At 39.3% G+C, this 23,951-nt stretch overlaps 1 protein-coding gene across 2 annotated transcripts in view; it reads right to left on the minus strand.

Annotated features, from left to right (window-relative positions):
• The window catches only part of PITPNB (phosphatidylinositol transfer protein beta), a 62,789-nt gene that overhangs the window by 36,778 nt on the left and 2,060 nt on the right, over positions 1-23,951 (minus strand). For both annotated transcript variants that reach the window (XM_025858143.2, XM_025858144.2), the window contains exons 2-7: positions 21,341-21,371; positions 18,355-18,500; positions 6,664-6,755; positions 6,017-6,024; positions 5,432-5,506; positions 3,747-3,830 (exon numbers count right to left, since the gene is read on the minus strand). In XM_025858143.2, coding sequence (XP_025713928.1) covers positions 3,747-3,830; positions 5,432-5,506; positions 6,017-6,024; positions 6,664-6,755; positions 18,355-18,500; positions 21,341-21,371 — 436 coding nt within the window. The remainder of the gene's footprint in view (positions 1-3,746; positions 3,831-5,431; positions 5,507-6,016; positions 6,025-6,663; positions 6,756-18,354; positions 18,501-21,340; positions 21,372-23,951) is intronic.

Genomic DNA, 23,951 nt, shown 5'->3' on the forward strand with positions numbered 1-23,951 from the left:
TGGCTCAGTTGGTTAAGTGTCCAACTCTTGATTTCAGCTCATGATCTCAGGGTCATGAAACTAAGGCCCAATTCAGGCTCTGAGCTGAGAGGAGTCCGCTTAAGATTCTCCCTCCCTCTCAGCCTGCCCCTCCCCATGCTCCTGTGCTTCCTCTCAATCTTTCAAATAAATAAAAACTTAAAAAAAAAAAGCAGAATCAAATGAACAAATTAATGCAACAGAAAACCAAACTGGATCTAGTTAAGAAGTAAGGATGGCCAGGTGGTCCAAGTGTTTGCATTAGACGCTAATTCCTAGGATAAACATTAACTACTCAAGGCCAAAAATAGATGGGGTGGAACCTAAAGGGAGAGTGTCAGGGTGAATGTCTGTGCCCAAAGTGTGGGAAGAAGAGGATGAGCAGAAGAAAAGGGAAGACCCAGAGTCCCTGCCCCATTATGTCTCTTCCCACCTCCTTGTTGGAATGGTGCTGGCCCCACCCCCACCCCCCCAAACGCCCCCTCAGCCTTCACACATCCTCAGGCAGCTCAATGCTCTGTTCCTCATCTCCAGGCTTCAAAACTGCCCAGGGTACCCTCGCCTCCTAGCACACAGAGTTCCCTTTTGCACAAGTCAGTGTGCATGTCAGGGTTCCTTTTTTACATCCAAAGGTCTAAGAATCCATACATGGTATCAGTTTACTTTCAGTATTTACAACTGAGAAAATACATATATAACTATTGTGACACAGTTTTTCACAGCAGCACTAGTTACAGTAGCCAAAAGGTAGAAACAACCCAAACTTCCCTCCCCAGAAGGATGCATACCCAAAGGCTGGTGTATTCATATACTGGACTGTTATCAGCCATAAAGAGAAATGAAGTAATGACATACACCACAGTGAGGATGAAAACAGGCTAACATACAAGAAGCCAACACCGTAAGTCACATATTGCTATGATTCCACTTCTATGAATTATCCAGCATAGATAAGTCCATGAAAACAACTTAGTGATAGCCAAAGGCTGGGGGGAGGGAGAAGTAGAGAGTGACTGTTAACGGGTACAGGGTGTCCTTTTGAAGTGATGAAATGTTCTGGAACTGGACAGTGGTGATGGTATGAAGGTACCTGTACTAAATGCCACTGAACTGTACATTTTGAAGTGGTTAAAATGGTAAATGCTATGTGTATTTCATCACAATAAAATAAAGTACAGGGAATTCAGTCAACTTTAAAATAAGTTTGTATCTTACTAATCTCAACAATGTAATTGGCAAAAAGGAGCTGTGAACACTGAAAAACAAAACCACACATACCTACTGATTTACTCCCCAAACAATGCTTGGTGTGAAGAGAGTTCTCAGAGCTCCTGTACAACCGTGGCCAATCATGATGCCAATAATGGCGAACATTTAGTAAACTAGGCGCTGCTTTAAGAGCTCACACTTAATGCTGTGAGATAATCAGCACCATTTTACACAAGATAAAACAGGCACAGAGAGAGGAAGCAACCCATCCAAGACTGAATAGCCAGCAGGTGGCAGAACCTCAGAATCTAAATCCAATCTAGTTTCAGAACGTATGTTTTTAGTCACGGCTCCACGGACTCAGAATACAGACACTTCTCATTCAGGCCCAATCCCTTCTCTTTCCCCATGTATCCAGCCCAGACAACGTTCCACACAGGGAAGCACCCGCTTGACCTCTGCATGTGCAGTAACCTTCACCTGGAGCACTGATCTCAAGTGCCGTTGTCACGCCCCTTAAGGCCAGCAGCGCCTTCTCTCCTTGCTGGTCTAGGCTGGGGTGGAAAGAATGAGACCAGGGGCCTCCGGGGCTCCTACACAATCGGCCTTAACTGTTCCATCTACTTGCATTCATGCCTGCAAACACTGACTGAACACCCATTTTAGCCTGAGAACAAGAACAAAGAACTCTTATGACCTGAGCAAAACCAAAGGTGCCTTGTATTCTGCGGGAGAACAACCTGGAATGCAAACCCATGAACCACAAGATCGGACTGTTTTGTCTGGCTGGAACAACTTTTTCAAACACCAACAATATAACCTGAATGCCTTCCCTGGGGCATCCATACTGTCACTAGGCATTATCTTGTGACCTGCTGGTCCAAGCACGTAGGCTACCCTGACCTGGCCCATTAACCGACTCACTCATTGCTCACTCCCAGGATTTTTCCTACCATCATTCTTTCACATGCAGTAAACATGGCTGGAAAAGACACAGAGAAATAAAAGGGCAAAAGAGACATTTGAATATTATTTTTAAAATAAAACATACATTTACTTCTGAGAATTAAAAAAAAGTCCTATATAATTTCAAAGGTGGAATTATCCTTAAAATTGAAATAATGTCAAATCACAGCACAACTAAAATTTAAGAAGTTCTACAACAAGGATCCTTCATTAGTGCTCACAATTCTAATCAGGGACAGGGTCCTAGCAGAACAGGACCTAGCCTAGCAGAGGGTCAAAGCTGGCAGTCTCAAACCCAGTGACTTCAGAGAAAAGATGGGGACCTTTGTTTTAGAAGGTTTACCTTTTTTTTTTTAAGATTTTATTTATTTATTTGACAGAGAGAGCACAAGTAGGTAGAGCAGCAGGCAGAGGAAGAGGGAGAAGCAGGCTCTCCATTGAGCAGGGAGCCCGATGTGGGGCTCAATCCCTGGACCCTGGGATCATGACCTGAGCCGAAGGCAGATGCTTAACCCAGTGAGCCACCCAGGCGCCCCTAGAAGGTTTACCTTTAAATTTCAACAGCAAAACCAGACATTTTGTTTGGGTTATTTCTGTTCAGCCTACAAAACTGCTCATGTTCAGACAATAAGCACTGAAAATGAAATGGAAAGGTCATGAAATAAAAATGCTAACTGAACACGCTGGGCTTTACCATGACAGAAGAACTCTTGTTCCAAAGCTTTTGCTCTCTACACCAGCATAAAGAGGGCCAATGGTTGTCATAACATAAAGTCCACAACTGTGCCCTGCAAAAACAAGCAGCACCAGCATACTCTAAGATAAGAACTGAGTTAATATTTTCAAACTGCAGCAAAGTAATACGAGGGTCTTACTTTGGGAGAATGCAGGTCTTCACTTCTGGGGGACCATGGGTTATTAAGTCAAAAGCCTATAGTATGAATATTTACATCTAGTAAAAATCAACATTAGAAAGCTACACAACTGGGGGCGCCTGGGTGGCTCAGCTGGTTAAGCGACTGCCTTCGGCTCAGGTCATGATCCTGGAGTCCCGGGTTCGAGTCCCGCATCGGGCTCCCTGCTCAGCAGGGAGTCTGCTTCTCCCTCTGACCCCCCCCTCGTGTTCTCTCTCTCTCATTCTCTCTCTCTCTCTCAAATAAATAAAAATTAAAAAAAAAGAAAAGAAAGCTACACAACTGTTAAGCTTTCTTAATCACACTTTAAAAGTATAAGGGACCCGCATTATTTACAGAAGCCCAAAGGAGACTTCTTTTATAAAATAATGTTAGTCTTTTCCCCCCGCAATGAAAACAAACCTCTATATATCTCAAGTATATTGGGATTTCTCAAAGGGATCATTTGTGAAAAGGCGAAATCCATAGAAGAAAACAAATAACCCGCTCTCCTCTCTCTGGTCTTTTTGCTACACAGACCCACACCCAAACTCCAGGCTCACTGAAGTGTAGAAATGCAGGCCATACAAGAGAGAAAGATCATGTTTAGATGTAAGAGGCAACAAGTTAAAATGTCATTGAGGAGTATGCAGTACTTACTGCTGGTTCAACTTGACTTCGATCTGCAATATCTATGTGGACAATTTCAACAGTTTTCCATGTGTTCGGATCTAAACCGTGTACCTATAAATGACAAAGAGAAATGAAACACAGCAAACTGTAGATGTTCTTATTAGGCAAACTATTACACTTACATATATAATCTCTGAGTCTTTCAGAGCAATTACGAGGAATAAAAAAATCCAAATTGTTACTTCATTAAATTAGCGGTCTGAAGTCTTAAGGGATCTAGAGATCTTTTGTTACCCTTGTATCCCTAAAAAATAAGTGTGGGGAGGGGAGGAGGTGTGAGGATGCTGCCAAATTAACAGAAATCTGTCACCATTATTTTCTGGTAATCCTTAGAGATGAGTTATATAACAAAATGTACCTAACCTATGTTTAACCCAATGATACACGACCAAGTCCTCATAACCTTTAAGTCCTAGACAAACATAAGGTGACATTATAATTAGATTTCAAGAAGCTACACTGCGAGGTTTAAAACCTATCCTGAATTTTCAGTTTTGAAAGGACAGCAATTCCTCCACTCCTCATGTTAATTAATAATTTCTAATAGAAACTCCCTCTATGAACCAATTAAGAACTGTTTACAAACTGCCAAAGTCTGTCCATTTGGAAGCTAGAAAAGGCAGATCAACTCATACACAGACTAAAGCACACCCAATCATCTCATTTTAAATTTTAGAATTACTGTGAAAAAAAACAACAACAACATGAAATGTCAAATGATCACCGGGAAGAAAAACTCAAGTCAAATACTACCAATTATAATTCAAAAGTTCTATTAATTGGCACCAATCACATAAAAGCGAAAAATACCACAACGTGAACTTAATCTCCTGTAACAGCGTAATGGTGAGGCTGAAACGGCAGTTCTCAAACTGGAGCTCTTGAGCTGGATCGTATACCACAACACACAGCATACTGGGCCCCACACCCAGGGATTTTAATTCATTAAGTATCGGGTGAGAGCTGAAAATGTGCATTTCTAACAAGTTCCCAGACGCTGCTCCTGGTCCAGAGACCACACTTTTGACAGCCACTGGGCCAAGGGCATCGATCCATACCAGATTGTTTGCCAAGTTCTCTAACACATCTTATCAAAAGTTAATGATTACACTGAGTCTTAAATGATTTTCTTGAAATTTATTTGAGGGATAAATGTGCTCCAACTTGTAAAAATCAGAAGCTTGTCAACATTTTTGTAAAACATTCACATTTGCTCCTCCCTCTCGCCTTTTGGCTATTTCTCTGACATCAACCCAGCAAAGCAGAGTGGAGGTGAAAATTAAAGCAGTCAATTTTGCTTTGTAGAGTAGCTCTGACAAACATACAGAGATGAAAAGATGAAAGAAATCTAAAGTTAATGGCTAAAATCGGTTTGTGAATTTTCTCTCTGCTCTCCCTGTCCCAGATAGAGAGAGCGTGATAATAACAGCAACTCTCCCCACAGTCTGCTCTCGCACCAAGGCAAGGGGGCTGAGAGGGAATGCCCCGTTTGTTGCTGGTTGCTGGCCTGCCTCACTGCAATCGGACATGCCCTGGTGTGTCCAAGTACCGGTCTCCTGTAGGTGCTATCACTCGGGTGATGACAGAATGGACTACAACAATATTCCCATTTCCAGAGGCTTCTGCACTGAAAGCCCAGAGTTGAAACTTACATTTTCTAATGTTCCCAAGTCTGGTTTGTGCCATGTTTCAATTTTAATGAAGAAATCATCTTTCATATATTCATTCTGCAGAAAACACAACAGCAAAATGACAGTGGTCTTTCACTGGTTCTTTGGGGCTTTTGTCTGCAGGAGCCTTCCCCAGCATAAGTATCCGTGCTTTGACTCTATAAGACTGATCCTCAAGTAACAAAGAATCATTAGCTACCTGTTGTTATAAACTCGTCAGGCAAACCAAATGCTGCATGCTTTTAAATAATTTAAACAACCCTACTTGTCATGCAGCATACAGGGCTAATATTAAAGAAGCTGGGAGGTTTGGTGAGCAAATACGGCATTCAAAGAAGTAGCAGAAGCAAAATAAAGTCAACAGGGAGGTTTTGAGACAAGGCTGGAAAAAACCCACTAACACTGTGAACATGTGGTGGAGTGTAGGCTGGTGGAAAGAGCACAGAGGAGGAGCCATGCAGCGGTGGGCAGTTTTATTTTAAAAAGCAATGAATGACTGAAAATAATTATTATGTAAAGCAAAATTTAAAGATGAAGAGTATGTGACACAAAAATAGTTTTACTCACCGTTACAACTGAGGCATAATGGACAGGTGGGCAATAAAAGGGGAAAAAATTTCAGAATATTAATCGAAGTCAAAATAATCTGTCATATTTACTGTCACGATGATTAAACTCCCTGAGAACACATAACATTTAGTAGTTTATGTCTGCAAAAGTTTCTATACAAGTGACACTACAGTCTACCTTAGATTATAGAGTCAATAATCTAATTTTAAAACAATGGGAGAATAATGTCACAAAAGCAATATATCACTTTAAGGCCAATTTAAAAAACAACAGGAAACTGTTTCAGAAGTCTGCCATATTCCTACCCTACTATATGTGGCAATATGAGAAAAATACTATTAAAACTACACCAAAGGACACTTTTGAGTGTGGATGACCTTTCAGGTCTCACCCCTGGAGCCACTGAGGTCAGCAAGGACCTCAAGGTGCTCTCCTCTGGGAATGAACCAATGCCCCTTACAAAGGTCTAGGGGGAGGAACCCAGAGAAATCTCTCCTCTGCCACAGCACCTGCAGTGACTACCCAAGAATCCACAGAGGACTTCCTTGAGTGTCACCCTTCTCAAAGGCACTGGCACCAGGAGTCCCTCTCCTCCTCAGCAGTGGGGCAGAGGGTGGGGAATGACTGCCAGGAACCAGGCTTACTTGTTCTACAGTAAGGGTATGCGTTCCAGGCTTTCTCGTGAAACACCAAGGAGCCCTCCGGAGCAATCATCCTGACGAATGCAGGAACTTTGCTGTGAAGAGAGAAACAGTGAATTTATTTTCAGTAGTACCATCACTTCTTTGTTGGCATCTATTGGGCAACCTCAAAGAGTACTGTCATCAAAGGTGATTATGTTCTAAGTTCCATCAACTCAGGCTGACTGTTAGCAACGTGTTTCATTTTCAATCCCAAAGTAATCAAGTGGAAAATTAATGTAAAACTACAACATGATTAAGAACATTTAGCTGTATACAGAATTTAAGGGGAAAAAAAAGAAACAATTTTGTGTCGGGCTTCTGCTCTATTCCCCTAAGGTGAAATCTGAAAGTTAACTGAGGCTATTTAAGCTGCGCATAATACAACACAGAAATTCTCTCATGCAGTTAGACCACACTCACTGTTTAACACAAAAGAATCCCTAGAATATGGGAGTATCTCTGAATAAAAGTCTTTAAATACATTTTACAGAATAAACTTAAAGAAAAGTGACAATCTGAGGAACCCAGGTGGAAATGAGATCTTAAAACATATCCAAGTATCGGGGTGCCTGGGTGGCTCAGTCGTTAAGTGTCTGCCTTCAGCTCAGGTCATGATGCCAGGGTCCTAGGATCGAGCCCCACACTGGGCTCCCTGCTCAGCCAGAAGCCTGCTTCTCCCTCTCCGACTCCCCCTGCTTTTGTTCCCTCTCTCGCTGTCCCTGTCAAATAAATAAATAAAATCTTAAAAAAAAAAAAAGCATATCCAAGTATAAAATTTTGTATGTTTGGATGATGAATGTCATTTGCTGCCTCAAGTATAGCCGAAAAAGGGTTAAGTATATAATACATGAGAAGTCTGTGCCAATTCATAAGATAATCAGCAAAGATTCCAACAGGTAAGTAGGCAAACACATCCACAGACACGTTACAAATAGAAAACACAACTGGTTAACAAACAAATGGAAAAATCAGTCTTTTCAGTCTTCAAAGAAATGCAAATAGAATGACCACTTCTAATGATTGTAAAGAAAGCAGTTTTACATGCATAGGCTTTTCATACAGATCAGATTCAAATCCCAACATCAGCACTTAGAAGCTGTGTGACCTTGGACACATCACTTGGCTCTCTGAACTTCCCCATGAGTTGAACACAGTTCCTATGACCTACTCTGCAGGTTATTGGGAGGATTCAGATTAATACCTATAATGTATTTATTAGCACACTGCATAATACAGTAAGAGCTCAATAAACAGTAGGTACTGCTCTTTAATTATAATTTGACATGAAGTGGAGTACTTTCACATGCCTTTCTTCACTTATATCCTCCAACAGCACTACAAGCTACACATTCATTTATTATTCCGTATAACCAGCATTTAAGTGGCTAAATAACTACATGTCAAAACTATATCTTCCAATGTGAAGCCCTACATACTTTTTCTGTATCAGAATGGCTTCTCTGAGAACTGTCAAATACAACTTAACTTCCTAAGCTAGGAGAAAGAACAAACTAAGGGGAGACTGGGGCCCCAGAAAGGACTTGTGCCTCCATACTAAGATGGAGCAGGTAGCCAGAGGCATCCCTATGAATTTTGGAAGCTAAGCAAGTGAATGTAAGGAAGTCCCACCAGCCAGAGAGCCTTGCAGCTATAAAAGAGGTAGTGTGGATAGCCCCTTCGTTGCCTCCTCAGTACACAAGAACGTATGTATGCCTTGGAGTTTCCACTACTGTGGCAAATTAAACCATGGGAAAGAAAAGCTGAGGCACTATTATATGTGACATTATAATCGAGATTCCAAGGGCACAGAGATTTACCTGTGCCTTTACACCCTGAAAAGATAATAAAGGAGAATTCTCTGAGCACCCATTCTTTGCAAATCTAGAAGATTCATGCAAAGGGGCATAACCTCACAAAACTAAAGCCAAGATACCTGAACATACTTTCATATTAAAAGTCAAAGACTATCTGAAGTCCACATTATTTCTTCCATTGCTCAAGAACTGAAACCAAAATCCCTTTAACTGGGAGAGGTCTCATCAGGGCGAGCATATCATCAGGGTATAATGTAATACATATGGGTGATTTTTAAAATATACCACAAGATTACCTATCCATCTAGAGTATGACAAACAGATCTATCACTGGTTCATGCGGTCAAAGTAGAAAAAGGCAGGAAAGAGGTGCCTGTGTGGCTCAACTGGTTGGTTAAACGTTCGACTCATGGTTTCAGCTTAGGTCATGCTCTCATGGTCCTGAGATCCTGGCTCTGCACTAGTGGGGAGTCTAGGAAGGATTCTTTCCCCTCTCTCTCCCTCTCCCTCTGTCCCTCCCCCACAGGCCCATGCATGCTCTAAAATAAATTCTTTAAAAAAAAGGGGGGTACACCTCGGTGCCTCAGTCCATTAAGCATCTGCCTTCAGCTCAGGTCATGATCCCAGGGTCCTAGGATCGAGTCCCACATCTGGCTTTCTGCTCAGCAGGGAGCCTGCTTCTCCCTTTGCCTGCTGCCCCCCTTGCTTGTGTGCACACCTGCTCTCTCTCTGACAAAATCTTCAGAGAAAAATTTTTTTTGAAGATTTTATTTATTTACTTGACAGAGAGAGACACAGTGAGAGAGGGAACACAAGCAGGGGGAGAGGGAGAAGCAGGCCTCCCGCGGAGCAGGGAGCCCGACGCGGGCCTCGATCCCAGGACCCCGGGACCATGACCTGAGCCAAAGGCAGAAGCTTAACAACTGAGCCACCCAGGCACCCCAAGAAATTTTTTTTTAAAGGAAAGAAAAAGGCAGGAAAAAAACAGCTGCATACTAGCTCAGAAACATATTTTAATTATTCTATTTATTCCCATAGTGCCCAATAGTCTAAAAACCTTAAACATTCATCAAAAGCTCTAAAATTTGCTGACCCAAACAGAATATATTGGCAGTCAGTCACTAAAGGTCAGCAAGAACCAAATCTACAAGAAAGTTTTAACATGTCTTCATTTTGCTCCCAAATGCCTGTTTTCTTATTTCCAGGATACTTTTCTACTATGTGAATTCCAACAATCAACTTTTTGACTTAGTTAAGAATGACCAAACCTCTGAGCCAGTTATTTCAAACTGACTCGCTTTTTACATTTAACATGAGAACACTAACAAACATCTCTCCTCAGTGAATCTAATTATGGACTAAACACAGGGAAAATGCATACATGGAGTAAATAAAATTAAATTTCAATTTTGCTTTAAAGGAGAGAAATTTTCTTTAGTGGCCACCTTTAAAATATTCCTAACAAGGTGGTTCAAATGAACCATTTATACAATTAACAGCATACACACTGGTTTTCTACTTCAGTGTCACCTACCTAGGAAGTAAATTCTGTTTTGGAAGCTTAGTGTCTCAGAAAAAGAACAAATATTAACTGAATTAACAAAATGGAGGTAGGCCTTCAAAAATAAATGAACAAGGACATTCCTCCTCTTGTTCTCCCAACAATCATGAAATGTTCTCTTGTGACAAACCAACACTCATGACAGTGCTTAACTCAAAAGGTAAACACTTCTAGATTTGTCTAAGAGTCAGACATAAAATAATGTCCAAGAAGTCAAAAGTTCTTTGCCATACATGGTCCTTTTCCCACCCCAACTCTGAATGCATATAAAGAACATTTAACTTCAGGGTAAAATTCAACCAAAATGTTCCATCAATTGTGTTGACAGGAAATAAATATTAAGATTTAACTTCTATAACAATGGCTGTGAACCTGTTAAGTGGCAAGACAACTTTGTAACAGTGGTAGAGGAAAACAAAGGGCTTATATGGTTTAAAAGATATGTAATAAATGACCATAATGTACACTGAACTTCTGATCTAGGAGCATTCTTTTTTTTAAAAATCTGTTCCTGAGATACATAACACCTTGGGAAATCATTTCAAACTGCACTTTTCCTGTGGAAGTTTTACATCCACTTGTAAACAAAATAAGCAAACTGCTGAGTTCGATTTTTCCATCCTACAACCTACTGTAGATAAACATCAAAATGTAGAAAAACATATGGAAGAATCTGAAGACAAGATTAATTTGCCATAATCTTTCATTTCAATCAATTTCAATCAAATGAAATATACCTTAAATACACGGGGCACCTCATTCATTCATTCACTCAAGTATTTATTTACTGAGTGTCCACTGTACCAGGGGCTATGTAAATAACAGTGTGTAAATGAACAATTCCTATTCTGAGTTCACCTTCCAGGGAAAGAATCAGGAAACAGAACAGTAAATACCAAGAGGCAGTGAATTACCTCCCCCAAAGTGCAGCAGAGTCAAGGAACAGAGCACTGAACAAGTGAGTACCTGGTTTAAGGGTGCCCAAGAAGGCCTCCCTGAGGAAATGAAAATACAATGGCGATCTGAGGGTGAGGAGGGCCAGCCACATGAAGACACAGGCGCCAAAGTCCTGAAATAGCTAAAGACTCAGCCTGCTTGGGTCACTATGAGGCTTCCAACATGGCTAGACTGTAGTGAAGAGGAAGAGAGGGACAGACACAAGATGAGGATGGTGAGGTGAGCAGGGGGCAGGCAGATCACAATAAGACCCATTTTATAAGCCAAAGGGTTTGGTTTTTATTCTTTCTATGACAGGAAGCTACTGAAGGCTTTAAGGAGAATGACACAACCAGATTAAAGTTTTAAGAACATTCTGACTCAATTTAGTAGTCATGTTAGTAAATGAAAATTAACTGGAGTGGGCAAGAGTGGATGGAGGCAAAAATTAACTCAAAATGGATTAAAGATCTACATGTAAGAGCTGAAACTGTAAAAAAAAGAATTTTTTTTTTTTTTTTTGAGAGAGCAAGCAAGTGCAGGTGGGAGGAAGGGCAGAGGGAGAGGGGGAGAGAGAGAATCTTAAGCAGACTCCCTCCCTGCTGAGTATGGAGCCCGACACAGGGCTCAATCTCATGACCCTGAGATCATGACCTGAGCTGAAATCAAGAATCGGATGCTTAACTAACTGAGCCACCAGGTGGCCCATAAAACTATAAAACTCTTGTAAGAAAATGCAGATGTAAATCTTTGGGACCTTGGATTGGATGATGGTTTCTCTGATAGGACACCACAAGCATAAATGACCAAAGAAAAACAAGTAAATTGGGCTTAATCAAAATTATAAACTTTTTAAGGGTGCCTGGGTGGCTCAGTCGTTAAGCGTCTGCCTTTGGCTCAGGTCATGATCCCAGGGTACTGGGATCGAGCCCCACATCGGGCTCTCTGCTAGGAAGTCTGTTTCTCTCTCTCTCACTCCCTCTGCTTGTGTTCCCTCTCTCGCTCTGTCAAATAAATAAATTTAAAAAAAAATCTTAAAAAATTATAAACTTTTTAATGCCTCAAATGTCACTATCAAGAAAGTGACCAGAAAACTCAAAATGGGGGGAAAACTGCAAATCATGTATCTGGTAAGAGGCTAATATCTAGAATATGTAAAGAACTCTTAAAAGAGACAACCCAATTACAAAACAGGTAAAAGATTTGAACAGATATTTCTCCGAAGATCTACAAATTAACAGTAAACACATGAAAACATCCAAACCTTGAAATACCACCTCACACCCATTAAAATGGCTATTACAAAAACAAAACAAAACGTGATAACAGCAAGTGTTGGCAAGAATATAGAGACACTGGAGCCTTCCTACATGGTTGTGGGGTAATGTAAAATGGTGCGGTCACTTTGGAAATGGGTCTGGCAGTTCATAAGTGAGGAGTTACCATATGACCCAATAACTCCAACTAGGAGAGTACATGTGCGCGTGCGCACGCACACCAAGAAAAATAAAAACATATGTCCATACAGAAACCTGTACACAAGTGTTCATAGCAGCATTACTTATTAAGTCAAAAGAATGGGTGGCAAGAGATCAGTCTGGAAGCAACTGGAAAAGTTCAAGAGAAAGAGATAATGGTAACTTGCATTAATGTGGTGGGTATGAAGATGGAAAAAATGGGTAGAATAACAGGAAAAATTTACAAAATGACTTCAAATCCTGATTTGTGGGAAAGAGTAAAATAACCAGACACAAATTGGCTACTTTCAGGAGATAAAACAAGACTTTAAAGTTTTGGAGAAATAACAAAAAGAGAGAGGGAAAGAAGTGCTTTCCACATAACAGAATAGCAATGAGAAACGAAATGTACCATAAAAGGGAAACGCATTACAGAATTATTTCTGATATTCTTCTGGAATAGGATCACTCTTTATTTAGACAACTCTGAAATGTGCAAAACTGAAAACTTAGAACTATACACAAAGATAAAACTTTGCGCTGATGACTAATTTTTGACTCAAGAATGAATTACTATATTGGGCTGATATTTATCAATTTCTTATGTATACTTATTCAAAGATGCTCTCTGATGTGAATCATCACATATAATTGATCCTTGCATTTTCAGGTGATTTAAACTTTTCATTTTTAAACATGAACGTAACTTTAGTTCCTGGCAAATGACTCTCTTGCTTACAAAAATGAGCTCTTAACTGGAACCACATGAAATTTTAAAACGATTTTCAATTAAACCTCTGCTGTTTCAACCTTTGGGGAACAAGACCATTCAGGAGTTGGCATAGCTTTATGAATTCTCCGTCATTCAGGACTGACTGGAGATGATGAAGATAAAATGCTTATGAAGAATAAAAGAGTAAAGCTGATTTTCCCCAAGAAGGGAAAAAAACAACAGAAGGATTGGTCAGTGTTCCTTACTACGAAGTCTCAGGAGAGCTGCAAGTTTTTCTCTAAAATAACCATCTCAAAGGTTGCAACACATTTCCTTGCCTTGCTTCAAAATTCTATGCCCGATAAAGTCTGTCCTCCTTCCCCACCATCCACTATTAAGTGTATAAGTGTATACTGATAAGGAAACACTCAAACCTTCATAGTAAATGGGCTATAAGACAAATATTGTACACGTGAAATACATAATCAGGTGTCAAAATGAATAGACGTGACAAAAAGTGATGGAGTTTAGGGAAGAAGAAAAGTAGTCAAGGAATGCCTCTGCACAGGACAGAGCTGAGCTATGCTCAGGAAACTGGGTTTATGGGCAACCCCACATCGCAAGAAGAAAAGGACCTAAGGGGCTAAACATGGCACTTCTAGAGGACAATGAAGAGTCAGGCTTGCTTAGAGGCAATTGTTTTTATTCTGAACAGTTTTAACAATTGGAGAGACATGGATTATCTTGAGTGGCTTATTAAGTTTAACTTTATTCTGGAAGACAACTTGAGACTTTAAAAGAACATGGGATATGGTGAAATCCATGGTCTTGGGAGAATTTCTCTGTAAACTCCTTTGGCATTCACTTCAGAAAATGGAAAATATTCTAACCCTCCCACAGGGCTCAGCAGTAGAGCAAAGTGATTAAGAGTCACAATGCCTGCCTAGGTTCATGGCCTATCTCTGCTACCAACAGCAGTGACACAGGGGCTAGTTACTTACACCTTTCTGGACCTTCATTTCCTCACTAGAAAAGGTTGCTACGGGGAATCACTGGGCTCCCACCTAGAGCATGTACAGTGACCAGTAAGGACTAGATCCTCTGCTTAGAGTTACCATGGGCAACTACTTACTGTAAATTATCAAAGGATATGGAAAGATATCCTGTAAGATTATTACTTGAGATTTAAGGGGGCAAAAAAGTCAATGGTCACTAAATTATGGGGTTTTTTAATACCTCGCCAAGATTGTTTCTCAATCTTCTGGTTAAGATGAAGTGTGTGTATCTTACTCCCAGAAGTGTTTTTGCTGAAATGGGAAAGCATACTGGCCAGAGAATCCAGAGAAGTTGATTCCACTGGGTAAAGTGGATCTCAGAATTTCAAGTTATCTCAAATGTACAAGGTGTCAGTGGCCTCAGGCAACAAATTTTGCCAGCCAAGTCTGCAATTCTATTGCTGCTATACAGTGATAGTGCACACAGCACTAGAAGTTACCCAATGGAGCCCAAGCTGAAAAAGGGAACATATATTACTGGACACAAACTTAACTTCCTCAGGGAGATAGCTCTAGAACTCTAGGAACTGTGGTAAGTCTACAGCATGCTGAGCTTGCTGTCCCTGCAGGACACTCCTGTCTGACAAGCTGCGCCACCAGCCCCGTGTCGTGATTGCTAGCTTTCCTAACAGCACAGTGAAGGCCTCAGCCGCTCACTGCTAAATGATTCTTTGCCCTTCCATAATCTTAGTTACCCTGTGGCTATTCGGCCTTCGGCACAACGCTGATGCCTTTGAGCATGTGGACTTCTGATTGCCATGCCCTGCGACTGTTCCCTCCCCCCAGACTACAGCAACAGTTGGTCCTGGTTTTGTCTTTATTGCCTGACGGGTTTTTGGTTGTTCTTCACTGTCGGAGAGGCTACCACCCGCCACACTGCCTGAGATCCATTAGTGCCACCCTCTTTCCTTTGTTCCTTTCCTGTCTTAGGCCTCTCCATGCTGTCCCCAGCTGCTATCTTTGTGTGACAAAGCCAGCCTTCCACTGGGCATCAAACAGCTCTTCCCATCCAATCAGACCCCTTCCCCTCCCTTCTCATGGGACACCTGTGCTCATCAGGTCCTGAGTGCTTATTGTCAGGGACTTGGGACTGCCTACTTGTGACCAAAAGAGCATGGGATTAGAACCCAGAGAATCCCAGGCCAGTCACCATTCTGCCACTTACTAGCTGTGTGACTTTGGGTAAACATGCACTTCAGTATCCTCTTAGGTCCAACAGGCATATCATCTATTTTTCAACAGGAGTAATAAGGAGTAAATGTGTGCATGACAGGGTAAAACCAAAGGCTATTGGGAATGATTTCAGCTCCTTCTAGGAATGAAGAAGCCATGAGAGCACTGGGAGGCTGGCCTCCAGAGAGCCACGATTTTCCTTTATTTAATCTATTAAAAGCCTGAGAAGAATTCTGAACGTTGTCCCCAAATAAGCTCTGCAGAACAGTAACATCTCTTGAACTAACCATATTTATATACCCTCTTCAATTTAAGAAATTTATTATTTATGGCTGGAATGTCATCTGAATCAGATATCTCTAAGTATTTACCATTTTTCTAACTAAAAATGCAGATTAAAAAAACTTAAATCACCCATAATCCCACCACCAAGAGAAAAAAAACATTTAACATTTTACTGAATCTCTTTCTAGGCCTCTTCTGATTAGTTTTGTAAAAATACATGTAATGTAGTGTATATTTATATTTATGTACATATTTGGCAACTAATCTTTTCCATGTAATAATATATCAAACATTTCCCCAACTTCCAACCCTTAGTTTTCAAATGAAGGGTATTTTGAATCTATTTCATGATTATTCACATATGGACATAATACACCAACAGAAAGTTTTATATATCGAACTTTCTGGTTAATTTTTTTTTATCGAACTTTCTGGTTAATTTTAGAATCCCCAGAGAAAGTTAAATGTTTACAATAAAAAAAGTTTTATGTGTTGGTAAAATTCAAGTAATGAGTAAATGTAAAATACTAAAGAATAAAACTAAGTTTATATAAGTAAATTCAATAGTATAAATACTATGTAGATCATACCATCTAGAATGCCACATTTTTCTCCAACTGACACATTTTTTTAGATATAGGGTGCTAACAAATTAACAGGAACCATGAATAAGACAGTCTTATGGGTAACTGACTGATCAGAATTATTGCCTTCATTCAAACCTGCATCAGAAAGAAACACTCTGTTCTAGAAAAAAAAATAAAATAAAATTTAAGATTCTGTAAAGTGATAACCTGCTTTATATTCATGTTGTCAGTATAAACCAAGCAGTGGTCTTAAACTGAAAAACACAGGAAACACTGATTGTCACAGCTCACCTACAACTTTAAGGAGCTTTACAAAAACATGGGTGTTACTTGTTTCAATATGAAGACAATAAAGGCAAGAAAAGACCAAAGATCTTTCCTACCTTTTTAAAGATTTTATTTGTTTGAGAGAAAGAGAGCGAGCATGGGAGCACGAGCCGAGGGGGAGGGGCAAAGGGAGAAGGAGAAGCAGACTCCTGTCTGAGCAGGAGCCTGATGCAGGTCATGATCCCAGAGTCCTGGGATCGAAGGCACACACTTAACCAACTGAGCCACCCAGCCGTCCCGATCCCTCCTACTTTTAATAAATTTGAGGGACTACTGACAAAATGGACTCTTAAAACCATTACTGAGCTTTTGCCCTTAGACAAATACTGGTATGCATTTTCTGTTTTTAAAATATTTAGGCCAGGGGTGCCTGGATGGCTCAGGTCAAGATGTGTCATAGGATCGAGCCCCATGTCAGGCTCCATGCTCAGCACCGAGTCTGCTTGAGATTCTCTCTTTCTCTCTCTCTCCCTTCCTCTGCCCCTCCCCACACTCACTCGCTTTCTCTTAAGTATTTTTTTAAAAAATATTTATGCCAAAGATAGAGATTAGACAGCCAAACTCAGGAGAATTTCTATAAACCAAAGACATAAAAACAATGAATGAAAAGATTTCAACAGTCAAGTCACACAAGAAATTCAAATGGTCTACTAATAGGAAAACACACTCAACTTCACTAATAAGGCACGTAAATTTATTTTTAAAGACTTTTTTTTTTATCTGACAGAGAGACAGCGAGAGAGGAAACACAAGCAGGGGGAGTGGGAGAGAGAGAAGCAGGCTTCCCGCAGAGCAGGGAGCCCGATGCAGGGCTCGATCACACGACCCCAGGGTCATGACCTGAGTTGAAGGCAGACGCTTAACGACTGAGCCACCCAGGCGCCCCTAAAGCATGCAAATTTAAATAAGAGATTATTTCTGCATATCAAATTGGCAAAAAAATAAATGGAAAAAAAATGGAAAATGAACACTATCAAACACTTGGAGGACAATCTGGCAGTAATACCAAAATTTTAAATAAGCATGTCCTTGCAGCAAAATCCCACTTTTATATATTTCTCCTAGAGAAATAGTAACCTAAGGCATGAAGACATGTACAACCATGTTCACAGAAATATTACTTGTAACCTGCAAAAAAGGAAAATATCTAAAACACCTAAATCGACTTATCATTTAGGGAATGGTTACATCACCTATGCTTTGTTCACACTAGGAAAGGTCACTCAGCCTTCAAAAGGCCATGGACATTAAATAACATAGCAGGGTGTTCACAATGTGTCACTCCGTGAAAAACAAAGCCAACTACAGAACCATATGTATGGTAGGATCCCGTTTGCCGCAGAAAACAAAAATAACACAAGTGATAGTTTATTTTCATTTTAAAAACTTCTTTGAGTATGTATAGACAATGATCCGGAAGAAGAAACTGTTTCTAGTGTTTCTCCCTGGAGTTATGAATATGTGATGGCAAGAGACAGGGACTAAGTTTTTATTTTATAACTTTCCCTGTTTGAATTTTTTTTATAAACAATTGTATCACTTTTATAATTTAAAAAATTACCAATAAGGGGGGGGTTCTCTCAAAAAATTAAAATGCAACATATTGTCAGAGTAAAATTTAAAAAGTACCTCAGCACACGGACCGCCCAGGAAGTTAGGGAGTTATCTGCTCGATAAGTAAGCTGGAGAATTAAGGCATCATCTTCAATAGAATGACTAAGCATCAGCTGTAACAATCAGCTTACCTCTTTAGGTGATAGATTTTGTGTGTATACTGTCCCTTTTCTCCATCCTTCTCATAAGGTTCATTTTTTAAGACTTCAATTCCTTCTCCACCACCAGTTTCATTCTTACTAGCTTCTGCAACAGAGTAAAGCTGCCCAACCTGATACTGGAATTTCAGAGCACAGAATTTCATTAAGCCAGTAGTACCTGCGGAAATTTCCTATGCTAAAATCTTACCATATATGATATAGAAAAGTTTGTCCAAATCATTCAGCACATCTGTTCCATATGAAAACATGACTCAAGTTAAAAATTAATGTTTAGGAAGATTAAGTACTAGATGATCATACAGCTTCAACAAACTAATATTTTATGAGATTTCCATGATTTGAGAAAATTGCTAGTTACAAATACTCTGGGGTGCCTTCATATGTACTACCCACTTATCAAGAAAACATCTTGATGTGTGGCCCAGCTTTTTGTATAATATATATTTCTATTTTCCAAAGCACTTTCATGTCTATTCTATCTCATTTAATTTCACAAAATTCTCGGGGGAAAAAAAAGGCATGAAGGAATATAATTGTTACTCTGCTAATTAAGAAAGATAAGCAATCAGAATACCACTGTCAATGATAAAGAGGAGGTATATAAAGTGTAATTTAAAAGCCTGAAAATACAAAGAACCATTACAGTCCAAATTTTAGTAGACCTCTGGGGTCTTTTTTCCGACGACTTATGCCTGACATGCCTAATCTAGCCCTTGTCCACCTCAAGAGAATGGATACTGGATATCCAGGATCAAAACTGTTAATGGTAAAGTTCTCCAGTAAACAGAAACTGTTTTTGAAGTATTACAAATACACAAGAATTACTATAAAAGGCAAGAAATTGCTGACAGTGGCTTCTATTTCATTTTAAAGTAAATCAGAATTCTCAATGGCCTGAACCAATACCTGTGAGTGGGCAGTATTGTTCTGTGCCAATCTGGAGCTGCTATAACAGTTCCAACAAATAATAAAAGGCAAAGTTCTCATGTTCTAATTTGTTCTAGTGACTCAACCATGGCACAGTCTCCAATCTCTTCAAATTTGGCTAAATCTCTTCCTCCAGGTGAGGACAACCTGAAGAAATGCTTTTCTTTGTTTTTAAGCACATTTTCAAAGAAAAGCTACCTGTAAGAATGAAATCATTGAAAATGAACATTTTATTTGAGACAATAAATAGGAGTAATTGTAAGTTCAGTAAATACTTATATTTAAAAAGTCCATGGGAATATGACACTATCTTGAAGGTTAATTTAAATACACACCAACTCAATCACTCAATTTGGGTTTAGAAAGCTAGAAGCTAGAACCAAACACACTTCTTAAAAGCAACAAAGATAATTTCTGTAGGGATTTTAGACTGCAGAGAGGGTGTATTTCTTCTCTGGTTTTTGTGATACAACACCAGGGTTAGTCCAATAATGCTACAACCCTTAAATCCTTTAAAATGTACTTTTCAACACTGTCATTCTTAAAGGACAATTAAAATGTCTCTAAATCAAAAGGTAAATTTAATCTTGGTCAGGAACAGAGTAACAGAACTTTACAAAGAAACAACAGTATCCAAAAAAATGTTATTAATGAACTGATATTTTGTGGCATGCCACTAGCCTTTCCTTTTCATTTTTGAGACTAATTTGAGATAGAAGGCATGTTTAATAAGTCTGAATAGAAGAAAAAGCTGAGATTATTTTCAGTGACAACACCAAGTCAGAAAGATTTCGACAAGTTGATCCAACTGACTGAAACGAAAGAAAAAATTTAACAAAAACAAATGTCAATTTCCACATTCAGGTTCAAACAATCAATTGCACAAGTAAAGCATAGGGGTGCCTGGTTTATCTTGAGTGTTTTAATATGGGGAAACCTCAAGCACTACTGAGATATATATAGCTAAGTTCAAGTCTACTTTAAGCTGTGCCAGACAGCTACTCATTTATAGTTCCTGCATTTTGGGTTTGTTTGTTTTTTTTCTCCTTTCTGTCTTCTGTCAGCTGTCACTTCTTAGGTTATCAGTTTGTTTTGTCCCACTTCCAATTCACTGCTTCTAATCTACTGTCAGCTCCAGGAAAACCAGATAACTGAGCAAGTGCAAACTGTGTGCAAGTTACAGAATGACCCAGAGGGCTTTGTGGGGTTTGCTACACATACCACATACCTCAGTTTCTCTGCTTTTATCTTCCTTCCTGGCTCTACCACAAATAGCTACAACCGAAGGACACGCAAGTTCTGAACAGGTAGTGTATTTCTATATTATGTGCAGATCAAGGGAGACAATAATCTCTCTCAGTTACGTGCTGGTCGGACCACGTCTGGAATACTGTTTTCAGTTAAGAGCAACAACTACAACACAAGCAGTGGTTAGACCAGCTGGTGAGGAAGTCTAGAGGTCATGTTATACTAGGCCAAATGAACGTGCTGGGAATGTTTAACCCTGTGACCTCATGTAGAGACGATGGAACAAAAGAACTTGAAGGGAGAAGAGAGAATGGCCAAGAGAAAACCTGAAGGGCTACCATATGCCAGACAGAATAGACTTATTTCCCACTGCACAAGTGGAAGGAACTGTAAACAACAAACATTATAGGAAAGCAAATTTTGTCTTAAAGACAAATGCATAAAATATCCAACAGTAAAACAGACTTCCTCTAAGCAGCAAGTTACTTAACCTTAAAGTGCTTTGTTGAGGTTGGAACCTCCTTTCTCTGGGATACTGTAGCCAGAAATCCTGAACTGGGAAGAAGATTAAACTACATTCTTTAGAGCCTTCTGAAACAAGGCAGTGTAACAGAATTCATTTACAATGAATTATCTGTAATACACCACAATTCATTTTGTCACATAAACTGGAATGTAAAGGTAAGTAAATACAACTTTAAATTGTATGACTTTAAATATGACTTTAACATATTGAAATAAGCTGTATCAACAAAATAATACAGAAAAAACCAAGACTTACCTCCTGAACAGAACATGGCAAAACCACACGGCTAAAATGACAAAAGAAAAAAAAATGTCACGTATAAAATATTTGGCTTTAAAACACAGATCTCTAGATCTGTGTTTTACTTAGAACTTTTGCTTAAATCCAACAATAGCTTAATACAAGAATGTCATTGTCTTTACAATGCCTACGGCTCTAAATAAAAATTTTTAAGTTGGGGAAATAAAACCACCATTTGCGGGCCTCAATGATCACTCCCATTTAGTGTCCTCATTGTACCAGGACCTCAAAAACACAGTTGCAGAGATTCTTGTGAGGAGAAAAGGAACAACAGAAAACTCATCACTGAAAATTACAGGGTACTGAATACATTATTTTTAGACTGTCTAGTCAGGTTGCCCTCATGAAATTTTTAGTATGGTTTCATTCTCCATCTATATGCTACATATTTTGTTTTTATGATATTTCTGATAGAATATATGTCTTGAATCTCATGAATGAATGCTTCCAAAAATTGTTCCCCACTACCCAATTATTCTGTTTTATTAAACAAATAAAAGGTCCCTTAGATGTAACAAGAAAAAACTTTACCAAGGGAAATACTTTGAATCTTAGAAATAGAACCCCTTCCAGGGCAGACGCAATGTAAGGTTGACTGGTGTTTGATCTTGTCCAAGAGTTTGTTACTAGACCAACAAAAGGACTGAAATGGAGGCATAACGCCCCAGAAGATATAATTCAAAAAAAATTTATGGTAAATTATATCAGAATATTGCACTTTATCACCAGATTTTTATAGGGAAGTACCTTCACTTATCTCTAGCATAAACTCTGAAAACCCCTGAATATCAATTATCTCACAATAATAGCTGGTGTCCAAGATAGCAACTTCTTTTTTTGGCCTGTTCTTTCTCACACTTTTCCCTGCTAACCATTAAGGTACCATAGCAGTGTTATGTAAACTTTCATTTTAACTCTCTATTATAATGAGAGGAAAAAAAAACCCCACAACCGTCACCTTGATTTTCATTTTATAGAAAATTCCCAATAGTTTTTCCTCATTCCAACTTTTCTTCAGCTGCACTGTCCACCCACCCCTCTCTCCCTATTCTCCTCAAATATCTATGCCTGAGTCCTCACATCACCTTGATCTCCAACATGTATAAAACATGCCTCCTGTTATTCTCTCCTCCTTCACTATCAGGTGTCACTCATCACTCTTTGTCTTTCTGATAATGGTCACCTAAAGACGACGAACATTCTCAAACACCATGATTACTAATTCCTATTCTCATAAAAAACCTGTTATACAAAAATCCTTGCATACCTAATCCTTTTAACTGTCTCCTCAGAGTACACACTGATTTGCTCACTGTCCCAGGAAGAGAAAATAAACTGGGGCCAAGAGGGTGTGGTGGGGGCGGGGGAGGGGGCAGACTAAGATATAGAGGCTGAGAGCTTATTCTGGAAGATAAAGAAAGATATAGACAGAGATATAGGTTGGAAGCATATTTTTAGGGCCTGGAATACAATGATAAGAAATCTATTACATTTATTAGGCAACAAGGAATCCAGGAAGGTTGTTCCAAAAGGGAAGTGACATGACTAACAGCCAATCTAAAGAAGTCATCTGTAGCTGGTTAAAAAACATTGAGAGGCAGGAGTGTGGGGAATAACCATCTTTGAGGAGGCTGGGCAAGGGTTTACAAAGGCCTGAACCAAGATGACGGGCTGCAGAGGAAACGGAAGGAATAGAGAGGAAAGAGTTAAAGACTTCCCGGAACTTTCACAAAACCAAACAATCACTGCTGAGTAATTTTAACAACTACTCACTAGTGGGAAGATCCCTATTTTTATATAACAACACTTTCAGCAAAACTTATTTCACAAAATCAAAGTGACTGAATAAGACATTCTGGATGAATAATGAGTCAAATAAATTCTTCAAGATTTGCTTAATGAAAAGTAAAAGAAATAGACAGACTTTGATTTTTTTTCCTCAAAGCCTCATTCAACTTTTACAATTTGAAAATTTTCAAAATTCTCTGAAAACCCTCAGGAAAATAATTTTCCAAATGGAACTAGCAACTAGTTCTTTAGAACTAGGACTTTACACTAATGGCAACTTCACCTATTGCTTAAATAACAACTTAAAGGGAACTCCCCCACCCTGAAAAGTCATTTCTAACCTTTTATGTCAAAAATAGATGGCATTTCTTAAAACAACGAACATTTGCCAAAGTATTTTACAGTTTAACAACATCTTCACATAGGAATGACCTATTCATTGCTCCTAACCAAAAACGATTTTAGAAAGTTGACTTGAAAATAGGAGGAATCATTTTTTTCATTCAACAACACTGAGCACTTACAGGATGGTGGCCTAGATGCTATGCCGGGTACTACAAACAAGATAAAAACAGCCTCTGCTTTCAAAAAGTCTAAAAGGAGAAAAAAAAAAAGTCTAGGGAGACATACATGAAGAGTGAACATCAAGAAATGTAATTTATAACTTCTTAGGAAAAAAATTACATTTGGGCACATTTCGGCATGTGTTACCTTGGCGCATTTAAATTTTTATAATGAAAGTAACGGTTTCACAAAAAGCGTATCGTGCAAATTCCCA

Source organism: Callorhinus ursinus, unplaced genomic scaffold, assembly GCF_003265705.2.
Source record: "Callorhinus ursinus isolate GAN/ISIS: 27379988/994484 unplaced genomic scaffold, GSC_fseal_2.0 scaffold72, whole genome shotgun sequence".
Lineage (NCBI taxonomy): Eukaryota > Metazoa > Chordata > Mammalia > Carnivora > Otariidae > Callorhinus > Callorhinus ursinus.